The sequence below is a fragment of the Dromiciops gliroides genome, chromosome 2 (genome assembly GCF_019393635.1).
Source record: "Dromiciops gliroides isolate mDroGli1 chromosome 2, mDroGli1.pri, whole genome shotgun sequence".
NCBI lineage: Eukaryota > Metazoa > Chordata > Mammalia > Microbiotheria > Microbiotheriidae > Dromiciops > Dromiciops gliroides.
In genome coordinates this window covers 58,248,701-58,267,033 of record NC_057862.1, presented here as the reverse complement: position 1 = coordinate 58,267,033, position 18,333 = coordinate 58,248,701, and the positions used below count along the sequence as shown (strand labels likewise).

The following is an 18,333-nucleotide window of genomic DNA, read 5'->3' as shown; positions in this document are numbered from 1 at the left end:
ACAGTAAAAGAAAGACAGCTCCTGACCCTTCTCTCCCTCTGGGCCAGGGCTCTGTATGACCGGCTGGCCGAAGTGGATCAGGATCTGAGCTTCAAGAAGGACGACATCCTCTATATCGACGACACCCTCCCCCAGGGTACCTTTGGCTGTTGGATGGCCTGGCAACTGGATGAGAATGCACAGAAGCTGGAAAGAGGCCAGATCCCCAGCAAATACATGTGAGAGCCGTTTGGGCCCATAACCCCCCAGGGGCAGAGAGGAGGGAGAAGGGGGTGTAGAGATGGGAGAGAATAGGTTGTCATGGGAGAGGAGAGTCCCTGGATCTCATCCTCCTGGAAGGTATAGGATAATGTATTTTACAAGGAGGTTTTTTTTTTCTTAACTGGATCAGTGATTTTTATTTGCATAGGATATAGGAAACTCCTTCTACTACTAATGCAGATAGACACCTTTTTTTTGTATTTGTTTTTGTTTTTTAGTGAGGCAATTGGGGTTAAGTGACTTGCCCAGGATCACACAACTAGTAAGTGTTAAGTGTCTGAGGCTGGATTTGAACTCAGGTCCTCCTGACTCCAGGGCTGGTGCTCTATCCACTGCGCCATCTAGCTGCCCCTAGACACCTTTTTTGTATCTAATAAACCTTGTTGCCCAGTGACCCTGTGGGGGTCACACAGCCAGCATGTATCAGAGGTAAGACTAGACCTTGGAGGCACCTCTCTGTCTTTTCCAAGATGGGACCTCAAGAGTATTAGCATCAGAAAACACAATAGAAGGTGGACTGTTGTAGGGTCAAACTCACATAGAAAAGAGGGCCCCTAACCAAACATAAGGTCCCTTACAGGCTTTGTCTTGACTTAGAAAAACACATATGAATGTGATCTAGGTTCTATTGTGTTTTTATTTATTCAGTGAATGATTGCCCCCTTAGATTTGTTGTTGTTGTTGTTTTGTGGGGCAATGGGGGTTAAGTGACTTGCCCAGGGTCACACAGCTAGTAAGTGTTAAGTGTCTGAGGCCGGATTTGAACTCAGGTCCTCCTGACTCCAGGGCCGGTGCTCTATCCATTGCGCTACCTAGCTGCCCCCCCCTTAGATTTTAATCTGGATCGTTGCGCTGTCTGTAGGAGTGTTGTCCAGCTGTGTCTGACACCTCTGCTCTGGAGGATGTGATTATTGATTAGAGTATGGAGGGAAAAGACAGGAAGAAGTGAAGATGACTTCAGATGGATGAGCCAAGGAAGGGAAGCAAAAGAGCCAATAGCGAATCTACTTTCTTTGCCCCATTCTTGGGCTTCCCATTACTGCAATGTGTGAATAGACGCTGTCCCTTTTCGACCTGTCAAATGCTTAAATATAACGGCCTGCAGGGATTCCAAACTGAGATTCTATATAATACGGTAGAAGACCAGTAACCAAAGCACAGTACTTTTATTAACCCAGTTATAGAACTTGGGTCCCAATCCTCTTAGCTGTGAGCCCTTGGAAAAGTAAAGACCATTTATATGGTGCATTAAGGTTCATAATGGACTGTACATATGTGATTTCATTGGATCCTCAGAAGAACCCTGGGAGGGTAAGTGCTATTAATATCCCTGTTTAACAGATAAAGAAACCGAGGCTGAGAGGTTCAGTGATTTATCTAGGGTAACACATCTAGTAAAATATCTGAGGCGGGAGGAACTCCCACCTTCCTCATTCCCAAGTCCAGTCCTCTCTCCACTTCTCAGCTTAGCTGACTCTATAAGACTCAGTTTCTATATCTGTCATAAAGTCAGTGACATACTTACATTCATAGAATTTTTGTGATGCTGAAATGAGCTACGAAGCACTTTGTAAACTGTCAAGAGCTGTGTGAATTAAGCTGCTATTATTTATTACTCTTCCCCAGGGGGTTGGCCACCAGATGATTTTTAAATTATTTTTTGACCACAGGAACTCATGAAGCCTTTTCTTAGGACCCGGAGGGGTTGCGATCCATGTCTGTGCAGCTAGTGCCCACACTGAGTAAATAACAAACTGTTTAAAATAGTCTCATTATCCTTATAACATAACTTGTTTAGGCATGTATCTGGCTATAATACTGGTCAATTAATGCCCCTCTGAAAACATAATTGCATATGGTGAAACTTAGATTGCTACCAGACAGCTTGCTTCTAAGGCATGTGTTTGACTCCCCATACCAATGGCCTGAAAGCAATGGTACCTTTGTCTAACAGAATGGATGGAGGAAGAGAGCAGCTTTAGGTGGACATACCTAGCTTTAAGGCATCTGTTGTTGATGGAAGTCCTGGCTCTCATGACTGACTGCTCTGCTATTAACCTTGGACCTTGGGTGGCACTAGGCTCGATGCCCCTCGAGTTTCCTGCCCACACTGACATTAGGTCCTCCCTTTTCTTACTGTAGGATGGACCAGGAGGTCTCCAGGAGACACAGCATGTCTGAAGTCAAAGACGAAAACAACTCAAAGACGTTGTCAGCCGCCGCACGGAGGTCTTTCTTCCGAAGAAAACAGAAACATAAACGTAACGGCTCTAAGGATAGTAAAGACTTGCTGGCTCTGGACACCGTCAGCACGGACTCCATTCCCTTCCTGGAAGGCAAGTGGCTTTGGTGGCCTTAGGGGGGCTGGCGATCATTTCCAGGCTAAGCTGTAGGCTCTTCGGTCATCGCTGTTTGACCCCATAAGCATTGATTAAACGCCACTTTTGGTGGCACATTCATTCCCAAGGCCCTCCAAAGGCCTGGTTCTCAGCTCTCATTGGAACAACTTGTGTTGATTGGTTTTAATCAGTCATAGTTTTCAAACAGGTGTCTTCCTGCCATATTTTTCAAGCAAGGGGTGGGGTCTTCCTGCCCCTCCCCACCTTAAGCTGTATCTGGTACTTTCTTGGTTTTTTTATGTGCCATAGTCCTCATTCTCTAGAGAGGTCCTGTGTATTTCTTTTTTCTTTTCTTTTCTTTTCTTTTCTTTTCTTTTCTTTTCTTTTCTTTTCTTTTCTTTTCTTTTCTTTTCTTTTCTTTTCTTTTCTTTTCTTTTCTTTTCTTTTCTTTTCTTTTCTTTTCTTTTCTTTTCTTTTCTTTTTTTAAGTGAGGCAATTGGGGTTAAGTGACTTGCCTAGGGTCACACAGCTAGGAAGTGTTAAGTGTCTGAGGCCGGATTTGAACTCAGGTCCTCCTGACTCCAGGGCCGGTGCTCTATCCACTGTGCCACCTAGCTGTCCCCTGGTCCTGTGTATTTCATGTGGTGTGTGATAGCCAGACTCCAGGGCAGAATGAGGGTGATGGATAGGAGGTCGGAATGACATAAGTGATCTTTCTGAGCAGGTAACAGTAGGAAAAGTTAGGGTTGACACTGTTCTCCCCACTCCCTCATGAAAGAATTTCTGTAAAGTGGATCATAGCCCTTTCACTGACATGTATCAGTTCAGATAACTATATGTGTTGTCAGCCATTGGGGACTAGCCGTGGTTAATTGTGTGTGTGTGTGCGTGTGTGAAGGTTTTATTTTCCAGCCCATTCCATCCAAGAAGTAGAAATTGAGTATTGCCCAATAGCTAATAAAGGCTTGTTGACTTCATTCCTAATAGTCCAATGATATGAATTCCAAGGGAGGCGTGAGACTGTAGGCCTTCCACAGTCTGGTCCCAGTGGAACTTTCTAGTCTTATCTACTCATATTTCTAAACATAGCTGCCCTCCTTGGCCAGGCCAAATTGCTCATCATTCCCACAAATGAGTACTCTGCTTTTGTGAGAGGTGATGGAAAGAGCACCAGATTTGGAATCAGGAGACCTGGGTTAGAATCTTGGCTCTGAAACTAGCCACTTATTTTCTGGGTGACACCCCACCAATCCTGCCACACTGATAGTCATTCTATCTCTCTGGGCCTCAGGTTATTTATCTAAAAAATGAAGGCTGCAGGGGTAGCTAGTTGGCATAGTGGATAGAGCAATAGCCCTGGAGTCAGGAGGACCTGAGTTCAAATATGGCCTCAGACACTTGACACTTACTAGCTGTATGACCCTGGGCAAGTCACTTAACCCCAATTGCCTCACCAAAAAAAAAAAAAAATGAAGGCTGCAATGTAGATGATATCTAAAATCTCTTTCAGCTCTAAATTCTATGATCTAGTGCATTTAATTAATGCTTGTGCGCTGACTGTTGCCTGATCTTGTGGTCCAGAGTAAATCACTAAAGTTTTCTGTGACTCAGTTTCTTCTTCTAAAAAATAGGGCTAATAATATTTGGATTACCTTCTTTTATAGGTCTCTTGTAGGGAATACACTTTGTGCACCTTTAGGTGAATAGTTGTTGTGCTTTTTTATTTTTAAACCCTTCTCTACTATTTCTCATAGGCAACTAGGTGGCACAGAGAATAGACAGGAAGACCTGAGTTCAAATTCAGCTCCAGACACTTACTAGCTGTATGACCCTGGGGAAAGTCACTTCACCCTGTTTGCCTCATGTGTAAAATGAGCTGGAGAAGGAAATGCAAACCGCTTCAGTATCTTGCCAAGAGAAACCCAAATGGGATCATCCAGCATCCGGCAGATGCTACTAAAAAAGAACTGAACAACAGCACAATTTTTCATGCCCCCTCTATTTGATACTTCCTTCTTCGGTCCCTTCACTCACATGAAACCTTCCCTTAGCCTTTTTAGCCCACGACAGTCTCTTTTGTATTCCTAGCACCTCACATAGGACACTTTTTTTTTTTGGCTGGGCAATGAGGGTTAAGTGACTTGCCCAGGGTCACACAGCTAGTGAAGAGGATGTGGGGGGGGGGTCTGTAAACTTGTTCAAACACAATTTTTTTTTTTTTGCAGGGCAATGAAGGTTAAGTAACTTGCCCAGCTAGTAAGTGTCAAGTGTCTGAGGCCGGATTTGAACTCAGGTACTCCTGACTCAAGGGCTGGTGCTTTATCCACTGCACCACCTAGCTGCCCCTTAACAGTCTCTCTATTTTTTATTTTTTATTTTATTTTTTTTTAGTGAGGCAATTGGGGTTAAGTGACTTGCCCAGGGTCACACAGCTAGTAAGTGACAACAGTCTCTTTTATAAGATCATAGACTTTGATCTAGAAAGAACCTCATCTAAGGAGCTCATCTAATCTGACGGCTCGTCTTCCTTAGTCTTCTCTTCCTTTCTGGAAAACTAAAAGATGAGTTCTGGTCAAAGTTAAGGGTTGAACCATTCTTTCCTCTCTAAAGCCCCCTGCTCATCTCTTGATTTTTATTTTTCAGATTCAGTCAGCTTGGCTTATCAGCGGGTGCAGAAGGTGGATTGCACTTCTCCAAGGCCTGTATTGATCCTAGGGCCTTTACTTGATGCTGTGAAGGACATGTTGGTGAAGGAGGCTCCTGGGAAATTTTGCAGATGTCCTCTGGGTAAGTGGGCCTCTTGGGAAGACAGAGCACCTTATTTAGCCAATGTCGGCACCCACAATAGTATCTGTAAGAATACTCGTACTGTGTCTCATTCTTCCTACAGCATCTCATTTGGGATAACAAGTTACCATTAGAAATAACAATTAATTTTACTCAGAAAAAACTATGCGATTAATAGATGGTTTGGGGGAAAATTTATTGGAAGATGTCAGAAAACCAAGCAGTATCTAATATAGAAAAGAGAGAAGACTTCAGGCTACCTTAAAGTATAGGAAGGGTTGTGACCCACAGCCAGTTTACCAGAACAAGAAGTCATTCTGAGTAGTATTGAGAGGGATTTAGGGTAGCTCCAAGGAAATAGGTACATTCACATCTTTGTTTTGTCTTTCAGAGGTGATGAAGGCCTCCCAACAGGCCATTGAGCGAGGGGTCAAAGATTGTCTGTTCATTGACTATAAAAGGAGAAGCGGCCATTTTGACGTGACTACTGTAGCATCAATAAAGGAGATAACAGAGAAGGTGCGGCTCTACAGGATATCCCTTCCTTGATTTGTAGATGTTGTGGAGCCAGAGAGAGCCCAACAAGTAGGAGTGGTCAGCCCAGGATGCCCTGAAATATTTCTCTGTGATGTTCTTTCCCATTCTCTCTTCTTAGGAGTCAGTCCTATTTTTTAATTTTAGGGTCTTGTTCATTTGTTTTTGTTTGTTTTTCTCCTGCCACGGAGTCTACTGTCCTTTTGTTTTGCCTGGTGCTCTAACCCTATTATTTTTCTGCTTTCCAAGACTCACCCCTCAAACAATCAGTAGGGTAGTTTGACACAATTCAGTCTTGAGAGTTGACAAGACTTCAGTGTTAGCTCTGAATTTTCCTCCGGCTATGTATGTAACCTTGCATGTTTTACTAAATCCCTATCAACCATCAGTCATTTAGAATTTTCAATAATTTTGTTTTTATACCACCTATGTTTCTGAATAGCTTCCCTTTCTCCCTATCAATCGATCAGTATTTACCATCACTTTTTAACAAAGGTTAAAAAAGGGTTGAGGGAACAATCCACTAAAACTAGCCAATACATCAAGTTATATTATATGCAAATTGCACGTGCATAGTTCCTCCCCTTCTGAAGGAACGGAGGGAAATGCCTTATGTCTTTTTAAAATTGGGGCCAACCTTAGACATCATTTCCCAGCATTCAGTTTTATTGGTTTAGCAGTTGTGCTTTCCATTTACATGGTGGGGTGTGTGTGTGTGTGTGTGTGTGTGTGTGTGTGTGTGTGTGTGTGGTCATTGACAAAATTTGTCAGAACTTTCCATGATCCTGGGCAAAGACGGGAAACTGCTACTGGGGAAAGATGAAGCTTCTTAGCTCCATTCTGCTGTGGGTGTTCCAAAAGAGAAGAGACAATTGACAACACAATACTCGCATATATAAGTTTCCCTGGTTATGCTTACTTCACTTTGCATCAGTTCATTTAAGTTCCCCATGTTTCTCTGTGTTGGTCAGCCATCACTGCTTACAGCGCAGTAATATTCTACGACATTCATGTACCGCAGACTTCCCCAATTGATGAACATCTACTTTGTTTCCAGTTAGTTGCTATTATTATTTTCTTTTTAGTAGCACAACATATACTGAATATTGGACTGGATTGGGAGTTCAGAGAATCCGGGTTTTAGTCCCATCTCCGCCTTTAACTTACCTTACCCCAAAGCATGTAGTATCCCTGAACCTCAGTTTCCTCTTCTTTTTAAAGCAGGGAGGGTTGATGATACAATTCCCTGCTTTGGCAGAAATAATTTATTTATTTATTTATTTTTTGGTGAGGTAACACTCAGTATCTCTGAATTCATAGGTACATAGGGTAAATTCAGGCCACTTGGATCTCACCTCTCTGGTCAGGCAGCTGGTGGCGCCATGACACAAGCTTTGCCTTGATTAGTTTCTCAAAGTTTGTAATTTATTGTTTGTAGAAGCCTCATTGTACTTCCCTAATGACCATTAGGTACTTGTGTGTTAATTATAGAGCAAGGGAGATTGCTGTGAAGCTGGTGGGGGGTAACATCATGAAAACCTTAAAGAATTCCTTACAGTAGAATTGGGTCCGAAGACCCAATGGTCTTCGGGTTGGCTATGGGTTGGCTTCCTTAGAAAAGATGAAATGTGTATTAAAAGACCTTGTGCACCTCTGTCTGCCGATTCTGCCCAGATGTTGTACTGATGATGGTGCGCTGGTTGTTTCCTTAGGACTGCCATTGTCTCCTGGACATTGGTCCGCATGCCATTGAGCGGCTCCATAGCATCCATATCTACCCCATTGTCATCTTTATCCGCTACAAGAATGCTAAGCAGATCAAGTAAGTGCCTCTGGGGTGGAGGCTTCTGGGTCTCTATCAGAGCAGGTCAAGGGGTTGTGCTGAAGCCATTGTTCCCCACTGGTTAAGAGATGGGCTTGGTGCATTGGAGCATTGGGCTGGGGGCAAGGGGCCTGGGGCCTGGTCTAAGTTTGGTTACTAAGTTGCTGGGTCAGGGTGGGACTTATATAGGTGTTAGTTACATGACTTCACTTTCCTTTAGTGTTTTCATCTATAAAATGATGGAATTAGATGTAGATGCTGTCTAAGGGACCTTTCAGCGCTAATGTTCCCAGACCCTACCTTCCTTACCCTCATGATTCCAGCAGAGTCATCATGCACATGTACATATTTTACATTTTTTCCATTGCAAAGATGATTTCTGGTGCATTCTCCCCCTCCTCCCCCCTTCTGGCAGTAGGGTCAGATTATTCCTTTACAAGAATGTCCAGCAGGGGGCCCCCTTCACCATGGTTCCCCATTTCCCATGTATTCTTCCCGTGGCCCTGGACAAAAAAAGGGTAACAGTGGCGTTGGGGAGAAGTGAGGCCTCTCAGCCTAATCCTGCTGCGGGTGTTCCAACAGAGAACAGAGAGATCCCATCTTCCTGAGGGACAAAGTCACCCAGAGACATTCCAAAGAACAATTTGAGACGGCTCAGAAGATAGAACAGGAGTACAGCAAGTATTTCACAGGTGAGAGAGACATTCTTTGACATTAATGGTCTAGGCTAGGAAGCTGACGTCTCATCTGTTTTCTTTTGCAAAAGTAATTGGGTTGGGGTGGGGGTGGCATGGAAGCAACAGTTTTGGAGAATTCGAGGTTTGCTGGCAACATCAGGCTCAGTATTTGGGAGAATTCCACCAGATCACATTTTTCTTTTTCATAGCCCACCCCGCCTCAGAAAAACAGAGCCCTTGGCTGCATGCTCAAGCAAAACAAATTGCCACAGTCTCATTCTGCATATTCTTTTCAACTTTTTTTTTTCCCCCCAGACATTGGGGATTAAGTGACTTGCCCACAGTCACACAGCTAGTAAGTGTCAAGTGTCTGAGGCCTGATTTGAACTCAGGTCCTCCTGAATCCAGGGCCAGTGCTTTATCTACTTCACCACCTAGCTGCCCCCTTTTCAACTTCATTAAAAATTATGCAAGAGCCTAGGCTAAGGATACAAAACCAAAATACTCCCTGTCCTCAAGGAGGCTACATTCTCCTGTGGACACTCATGTTTGGATATTTAAAATAGGAACTTTTTAAGTCCCACATTTCTAACATGTCCATGTACCCATTAAACAGGGGGGAAATTCCCAAGGAGCCGATGGCTCGATTCTGTGACCAGTAATAGAACGCATGCTTTCACAGAGAGCTATAATATCCATAATAACAGATAACTGGTGCTTTCAGCATCAGAGGGCAGGAATGTTGGTTGCTGTCCCACATGGGTCTTTGAGGAAAGTCTGAGCTAGACATTTTTCATTCACCTTGTTAAAAGCCCAAGGCCCTGTTTTTCCTGCTGATGAGTTAGTTACTCTCAGGTTTCCAAATCATTCTGAAAATCTGAGGCAAAGTTGCCAGGAGAGGACCCGAATTATGGTGTGGGGCTTGGGGGTTGGGATTAGGGGTCAGTTGTCGGTTTTAATCAGCTCTCCAGGAGTTCTGGTCTGCCAGGAAGGGGAGCGGTGTCTTGATAAAGTTGAGCTTTGTTTTCCTATCTTTAGCATCTCACTTCCTACGAAAGCATTTGCCCCATTTTAACCCTCAGCTACAGAGATTGTACAATACTCAGCCATTACAGATGTGTAATGTTAGATACACTTACAGATGAGGTCACTGTGTTATTAGTTCTACTTAATTGTTTTGTTACAGGAAGCCACTCGCAAAGTGAGAGTAATCTGTTAGTGCTCAAGATGGAAAAACAAAACACATCAGTAGTGGTTTTTTTTTCCCAAAGAAAGAAAGAAAAAAAGATACTTAGCCACTTGGATTGACATTTCTTTTCACTTTCCCCAGGATTCTGACTAGTAATCGACAATCATGACAGACACTCCAGAGCCCTTGTCTGAAATTTCAAGATTCCACTGATTGTAAGGTTGGGCAAATCCAGCTTTACTTAGGTGGTGTCTCCTTTAAGAGTAGATTTTTCAGGTTTTAGAAAAAATTAATTCCTGACATTTTCCTAGTTATTGAAGCGATGAAATGCCAGTGTCTTTGAAAACCTGTTAGAAACCTGAAATTCCACATCTGTTGGTCATTTCAGCATCCTATTATGTGAAACTATTTAAAATGAGCAAAATATATTTTATAAAAGTTAGGATGCTAAAATGAATATATAAAACATATGCAAGAAACCATTTTAAATAAGGAGCAATATCTATTTTACAATAGTTGTACTTGATATATTTTTATTTTAATAAACTAAAAATAAATAATTTAAATGTTTATATTGTTATATAATGGTGATTGATCTATTTTTCCATCTCAGCTCCACCTTCTTGATACCATCAGGAAAAGGGCTCAGAAATAACTAAAAATGGGCAGCAGAGAGGCAGAGAATGAAGGAAAAAGGACGAGCCTGCTAAATAGAGCTTTTTAAACTAGGTTTGGGTGATCAGTGCTTTGCACCAGAGCATGGAAGTTTAGAGGGTGCTGATAGCACTTCTATAGCAGACAGAAACGATGGAGCTGTTAGTACCTCATTATCAAGGAACAATTAATTAAAATAGATAGTTACTACTTGGCCTACTTCCAGAGTTGAACCCTTCTGTGTGTTCTTCTCTCCCATTTAGAAAGTGATTACCTTGAGAACAGGGGCTGGTTGGCATTTTATTTCTATCTTTAGTGCTCAAGGATTGCCACACAATAATACTGTTTCATTCCTTCTTCCTTCCCTCTCTTTTTTTCTCCAAAGTCCAAGATCCTCCTCTCTCACTTCTTCCCCCTCCCCCCCCCCCCAAATTAGCTCAGCTTAAAAAGGTTATCTTGGGGCTGCCTTTGATGCTTAACTGCCCAGGTGTCTCATCTTTACTCATTCTTCTTTTGAGATTTTTCATTTACTACCTGGACAGCTGATCTTGCAATAACAGAGAACTGACCCTTTTCCCTGTTGCATCTTTGTGTTCTCCAGGTATTATCCAGGGCGGAGCCCTTGGGAACATTTGCACTCAGATCTTGACGACTGTTGATGAAGAACAAAACAAAGTCCTGTGGATTCCAGCTTGCCCACTATAGACAGACATTTTGCTGTGAAGTGCAGAATATATTCTCCCAGTGTAGATAGGTGGCCAGACTTTAAATATTATATATATTCAGACAGTTCTTCATGAAGGGGATTGAGACACTAACATGGATAACCAAAAGCACCTGCTTAAGTGGCTGAATGAGACTGAAGCCTTGGCCGGCGGAACTCATTTCTCTCTCATTTGTGCATTTATTTTCAGAGAGAGAGAGAGAGAGAGAGAGAGAGAGAGAGACTGACTGACTTTCTAGCATGATGGGGGTACAAAGTAGACCAGCCTTTTTTCTTTTTTTTTAGCCAGCAGATTATCAATGCTGCAGAAAGAACCTTCTAGATTCACAAGTTTACAAACCTTTTCTAAGTATTTGGTTGTTTATGTTTACTTGAATGTCCTTGTGTCGTTGTGGCCCGTTGTCTTCTTGGTTCCTTTCTCCCACCGTCCTCATCTCTTACTCTTGCATTCCTCTTCTTCATCCTGACTTTTTCTGTGCCTCTTCTGAGTGAAGCCACACTTTGGAATAGAAGGGAGAGGGTTCTCTGAGGTGGGGGGAAAGGGAGGGGTTGGACTGTGTTTTCATACTGGAGTCATTGGGAGTGTGGCCAGGGAAGGGGTTGGGGGAATCTGATGGGCTTTGGAAACCTTTGGAAATTCTCCTGGGAGCTCTGGAATCAAATCTCAGAGAGTTTTGCAGGGAGATCCTGTTGTCTAGTTTGGGGGGGGCGGGGAGCAGAATCAATGCCGTTTTAGGACATGTATTTGGCAGTGGAAAGGCCTTTCTCCTGTACTTTGAAGTTATTTTAAATTCCTCTGGTTGAAATTGCTTCTTTCCTCTCTCCTCTCCCCCACTCTACCTACATAGATTTTATATTTAAAGACATTAATATGATCTGATCATTCTGAACTTGATTTGTTAAGTCATAAAATAATCAATTTGGTTTTGGGGACTGATGGTAGTGGGAGGAGGGAAGAAAGCAAGGCAGTAAACTCGGTCCAGTGCATGCTGTTCTGTCATTTTAAAAAGTCTGTAAATATCAATAGCTTTTACTGGTGCAATTTTGCAGGATAATTCTTCTGCTTTGTTCTTCAGTGTGTATAGCAGTCACATAATCGTGTTTTGTTTTGTTTAGAAAAATTTGATATGAAAATGGTCACAGTTTTGGGCTTTGGATCAAAACTTTGGTAGCGTTCACACTGTCTGGAATCAGAAAATAAAAACCAAGGGTTTTTTTTAATGTTGTTTGCACCACCCAGTCACTCTGTGTACCCAGCTCTGTGATAAAGCAGCATCTTGGATTTGCTTTTGCACTTCGAAAGCTCGGGTGGGCCCTGGAAGAAGATTGCATCTCCCTCCTCCATCAACTATTCATTCTCTTTGTAGGTACTGTCCTCTTTTTGGTTTATTCCAGTTTAATTTGAGGAGGCTTTATGGACTGTTCCTAACATTTCATTTTTTCTAGCAAGAAGTCTTTAAAAAAATTTTTTTTTAGTTCTAGACTACAGATTGTAGCTTTGTGTTTGCGTTTTAAAAATAAAAAATAAAAAAGGGATTTTTTTTTCCTTGCACAGTTCCTCAAAAGAAAGAACTATATCAGTCCTGAATTTTGTTCCTTGTTTTACAGGTACATGTTTTCTAGCTCAAACTACTTAAGAAAAACAAAAATATTAAAATATTTTTTAAAATTAAAAAAATAAAAAGCAAACAAACCACAACTGTAGATTATGTCTTGATGCATTACCTAAATGAAATAGCTTCCATATTGAGGGGTAGCAGGGTTTTTGTTTGTTTTTTTTGGTGTTTTGTTTTTTCATCCCCTGAGTTGAGGATAGAGTTGGACTTTGGTACGATTAAAACAGGTACTGTTCTGACCAGGATTTTCTGTACTAAAAAAAAAATGTCACTTTGTATAAAAAAAAAAAAAAACCAAAAAAGTTAAAGAAACTGATTAGTATGATTAATAAAGGTCAATTTCTGTAACTTGTGTTTCAGTGTTCTTTATTGGCTTTTGCTCTGTTACTTCCCTCATTTACCTCCTTTTCTTCTGAGTCAAATTGTTGATTTTTGTGAAATGGGGGATTGGTCCAATAGAAAGACCTCACTGGCTCTGAACTGTATCAAGGCACTCCTTTTATTGATTGATTCCCTCTGTCACTTTTTTTTTTTTTTTTGGTGAGGCAATTGGGGTTAAATGAATTGCCCAGGATCACACAGCTAATAAGTGTCAGGTGTCTGAGGCCAGACTCGAAATCAGGTCCTCCTGACTCCAGGGCCAGTGCTCTATCCACTGAATCACTTAGCTGCTCTCCCTCTGTCACTTTCTATAGACACAATTCAAATTTTTTCTCTTCTCCTTCAAGCTTCCCACATCTCCCCCTTTGTCCTCTTTCAGCTGAGGAACTTACCTCTTAAAAATCGAGACGTTCAATGTGAGCTCCTTCTGTTCTCTTCATCTGACAACCCCCTGACATTATCTCTCACTCCTCCTTTTTCCCATTTCTGACAACAGGGTAGCCTTTCTCCTTGCTAAGGTCCATTTGTGTACATGTGCGCTTGGTCTCATCTGTCATCTGCAGCAAATTGCAACCTCAGTCATCCCTTCTCTCTCATTATCATTTTCTCTCTATCTCCTGGTTCCTTCCCTCCTGTCTTCAGGCTTCCTAGATCCAACCGTCCCCTCACACTGCTGTCTTTTATCTCTCCTCCCTTTCTCAGCCAAACTTCTGGGGAGAAAGCTGTTTTCACATACTCTCCTCACACCTCAGCTCTTTGCAACCTGTCTTTCCCATTAGAATATGAGCTTCTGAGAGAAGAATTTCCCCCCTTTGTTTTTGACTCCAGGGCTTAACCCAGTGTCTGGCACACAGTTGGCTCTTAAATGCTTGTTGACTGACGACACTTAACTGATACTGCTTTCTCCAAAGTTATCAATGATCTCTTACTTGCCAAATCTGAGAGTGTTTTCTCCCTTCTCAATTTCTCGCTGTTGACTACTTTCTTCTGGATGTTCTTGCCTGGTCTCTCCTGGTTCTCCTAACTATCCGATTGCTCTCTCTCAGTCTTTTTTTGCATCCATGTCAGCACTTTTGCCACAGTGGGTATACCCCGAGTCTCTGAGACCTGAGCCCTCTTCATTCTTCATATAAACTGTCTCAGTAATTTCTTCAGTTTCCATGGGTTTAACTACCTTCTCTTTGCAGATAACACACGCATGTAGGCACATAACATAGCTTGAGCCTCTTTCCTTGAACTTCGGCTCTGCATTGCTAGTTGCTTACTGGATATTTCAAACTCAGTGTCTGAAAGATGACTCAAACACAATGAAAAGAACTGTCAAAAACCTTCCTCTTCCAGTTTTCCTTATTCTGTCATGGGCATCACCATTCTTTGAGTCTCCCAGGTTCATAACCTGGGCATTATCTTTTGACTCCCCCTTCTTCCTCATTCCATACATTTAATTAGATGCTATTTTCTACCTTCATCTCTAGCATCTGACCTCTCTGCCAGAAGAGGTACCACCTTAGTTCAGTTCCTCATCACCTTTCACCTAGATTATTGTAACCGCCTCTGTCTCTCGGCACACCATTCCATCCTACACACTGCTGCCGCCAAAGCCATTTTTATTAAGCCCAGCTCTGGCTGCATCACTTCCCTGTCCACTCAGCTTCAGTGGTTCCGTTTCTTATATGATCAAATGTGAACTCTTCTGCTTAGCCTTGAAAGCCCTATTCAACCTCACCCTAATTATCTTTCTGGCCTCTTTGTCCATTATTCCTCCTCCTGTATCTTTTTTTTTTTCCTTTTCCTTTTTCTTCTTCTTTTTTTTTTTTTTTGCAGGGCAATGGGGGTTAAGTGACTTGCCCAGGGTCACACAGCTAGTAAGTGTCAAGTGTCTGAGGCTGGATTTGAACTCAGGTACTCCTGAATCCTGGGCCGGTGCTTTATCCACTGCACCACCTAGCTGCCCCACCTCCTGGATCTTTTAACCAAACTGGATTTCCTTTTCATTTTAGCTTATCTTATTTTTCAAGTAATCTATATATTTTTAAAAATCAATCTGTTCCTCCCACTCTTTCACAACAAAACTAACAAATCATTGTCCTTTCTTGACCTCTTTGCAGCTTTTGACATGGCTGATCACCCTCTTCTTCTTGATATACTCTCTTTTGGTGACACTTCCCTCTCCTGATTCCTTTTCTCACTTCTCAGTTTTCCTGGATCTGCAGCCAGGTCACTGTCTTGAACCCTCTTCTCTCTATACTGTTTCACTCGGAGAGCTCATCAGTTCCCTTGGATTCAGTTTTCATCTCTGCTACTGCTTCCTGGATCCACTTACCCATCACTAACCTTTCTTTCTGACCTCCATTCTCACATCTCCAGTTGCACACTGGATATCTCAGACTGGACACACACAGTTTACTAACTTTCTGAGCATGGTTCCAAATTGCTTTTTAGGTAGCCTTTTTTTTTTTTGCCGGACAATGAGGGTTTAGTGACTTGCCCAATGTCACATAGCTAGTACGAGTCAAGTGTCTGAGGCCGGATTTGAACTCAGGTACTCCTGAAATCCAGGGCCGGTGCTTTATCCACTATGCCACCTAGCTGCATCCCCCCCCCACCCCCAATTGCTTTTTAGAATGGTTCGACTGGAACCTATGCACAGCTCCTCTGGCAGTGCACTAGTGTGCCTGTTTTCCTGAAGTTTCACCAACATTTGTTATCTCTGCCAGTCTGATAGGCACGAGGTGGAACTTGACAGTTGCTTTAATTTGTATCTCTCTATCAGGGATTTAAAGCATTTTTTCATATGTTTGTTAATAGGTTGGATTTCTTTTAAAACTGCCTGTCACCAAACTAGATTTCAGTCTCTTCCACATACACGACACCATCTCCCACCCTTATGCTATGGCGCTTATGCCTGGAATGCTCTCCTCACCCTTTGGTCAAGGAATCTCTCTACAAGTTCCACCTTCTACAGGAAGCCTCCTTCCCAAGTGCTAGTATTCTTCTCGTGAGCCTTTTAACTCCTAATTTTTATTTATTCTCTTTATATTCTGCACATACTTACCTAGATCTATGCTGTCTCATCATTAGTAATGTAAGCTTCTAGTGAATGGGGATTGTCAATCTTTTAAAAAAAATTTTTTTTTTTTAGATTTCCAGCCAAACCTTTAGCACAGTGCTTGGCACACAGTCTCTCTCTTTTTTTAAAATTAATTATTATTATTTTTTTTTAGTGAGGCAATTGGGGTAAGTGACTTGCCCAGGGTCACACAACTAGTAAGTGTTAAGTGTCTGAGGCCAGATTTGAACTCAGGTACTCCTGATTCCAGGGCCGGTGCTCTATCCATTGCACTACCTAGCTGCCCCTCACACCGTCACTTCCATCTCAAAGTACAAAGAATGAAACAATTCCCAGAACTTAGTCTAATGGGGGAAAGAACAAGTACACAGATAAAAATATACAGCTTAAATATAACATAAATAAATGCAAATCTGTACCAAGCAGTTAAATACCAGGTCATCTGGGAGAGATGGCACTAACATTTGGGGGTATCAAGGATGACTTCATGCAGAAGATGGGGCTTTGAGCTCTGTTGAGAAGTTTTATCATTTACCCGAAGGCAAGTTGGTTCTGTGGCCTGGACTCCAGCTGCAGGCTCCTTGCAATATTCTACACTCTTTTTTTTTTCTTTTTTTTTTTAGTGAGGCAATTGGGGTTAAGTGACTTGCCCAGGGTCACACAGCTAGTAAGTGTTAAGTGTCTGAGGCCGGATTTGAACTCAGGTACTCCTGACTCCAGGGTCGGTGCTCTATCCACTGCTCCATCTAGCTGTCCCAATATTCTATGCTCTTGCTAAAGTCTCAGAGGCATGATTGGCTCTGTTCTCTCCCCTGCCTTGACATTTAATTAGTGACCAAGCCCTGCTCTTTCTTCTAATTGTCCATTTTATAGGTCCACTGACATCCACTTGGTTCAGTCCATATCTGGACTTCATTTTGTAGGAGCTTACTAACAGTGTGGTAATAGGAGAAACTGCTGGATCTTTAGTCAAAAGATCTGGATTTGAATCTTAACTTTGCCATTTATTATCTGGATGATCTTGTCTCTGACCCTCTTTTTTCTTTGAGGCCTGTTTCCTCATTTCTAAAATAAAGGGGGTGAGCTAAATGTCCTCCATATTTCTTGCAGCTTCAAATCTATGATCCTAATTGCCTTCTGCATTCAACTAGATATATCTTCCTAAAATTCAGCTTGAATGAAAACACTCCCCTGTTTAGAAACGTTGGGAGGGTTACCATTGCATAGAATTGTAGGCTACAAAGGGGACTTGGGCTTAGTTTCATAAATAGAGGGCAAGTCACTACTCTTGGTGCAAGGTGGTTCAAAGATGACATAAGACATAGGAACTGTCCTCTGGGAACTCATAATCTAGTGAGCACAAAATATAGAGGAAACATGAGGGATTAACTGCTGGCTGGGGATATTGGCGAAGGCTTCATGGAGGAACCTTAATAACATCCATCGTTTAATCTAATGCTATTTTGCAGATGGTGAAACATGTCCTGGGAAGGAGAAGCAAAGTCTAAACAGGCATTCAATACCTTCCTTAGTCTGGCCCTAAATCTACCTCCTGTTATTCTTGCCCAACATAAATCTTTTGTTCTTTAGCTAAAGTGGTTTTTTACCACCTTTTTTTGGTTAAAATTTTTTTTTTTAATTTTGTGGGGCAATGAGGGTTGAGTGACTTGTCCAGGGTCACACAGCTAGTAGGTGTCAAGTGTCCGAGGCTGGATTTGAACTTGGATCCTCCTGAATCCAGGGCTGGTGCTTTATCCACTGTGCCACCTAGCTGCCCTTGACCACCTGGGTTTGTTTTTTTGTTTTTGTTTTTTTGCAGGGCAATGAGGGTTAAGTGACTTGCCCAGGGTCACACAGCTAGTAAGTGTCAAGTGTTTGAGTCTGGATTTTAACTCAGGTCCTCCTGAATCCAGGGCTGGTGCTTTATCCACTGCACCACCTAGCTGCCCGGACCACCTGTTTTCAACTTGTGTTGTGTATTTCTTCCCAGAGTTCCCTTCCCTTTCTGCTCTGCCTACCCAAGCCTTCTTGGGTAGACCTCAGAGATTATTTCCTTGGAACTTTAGATTGTTTTAGGTAACACTCAGCTAGTCTTCCCATACAGCCTGGTGGCTGGTTGGTAGTTTGGTAGGGTTTCAACATGTTTCTGTTTTCTCCCTCAATTCAATTAAACAGGCACAGTGCATACCTACTATGTGCTAGGTACTATGTTAGGCACCTGAGCTACAAATAAAAAGGAAGCCATCCCTGCGTCCGAGGAACTTATGCTCTACTTATGT

At 42.3% G+C, this 18,333-nt stretch overlaps 1 protein-coding gene across 4 annotated transcripts in view; it reads left to right on the top strand.

The window, feature by feature from the left end:
• Positions 1-12,934, top strand: part of DLG5 (discs large MAGUK scaffold protein 5) — a 153,846-nt gene extending 140,912 nt beyond the window's left edge. For all 4 annotated transcript variants that reach the window (XM_043983417.1, XM_043983415.1, XM_043983418.1 and 1 more), the window contains 7 exons: positions 48-218; positions 2,404-2,597; positions 5,244-5,387; positions 5,779-5,906; positions 7,634-7,743; positions 8,326-8,435; positions 10,865-12,934. In XM_043983417.1, the coding sequence (XP_043839352.1) occupies positions 48-218; positions 2,404-2,597; positions 5,244-5,387; positions 5,779-5,906; positions 7,634-7,743; positions 8,326-8,435; positions 10,865-10,968 (961 nt within the window). In that variant the 3' untranslated portion in view covers positions 10,969-12,934. The remainder of the gene's footprint in view (positions 1-47; positions 219-2,403; positions 2,598-5,243; positions 5,388-5,778; positions 5,907-7,633; positions 7,744-8,325; positions 8,436-10,864) is intronic.
• The last annotated feature ends 5,399 nt before the right edge of the window (positions 12,935-18,333 follow it).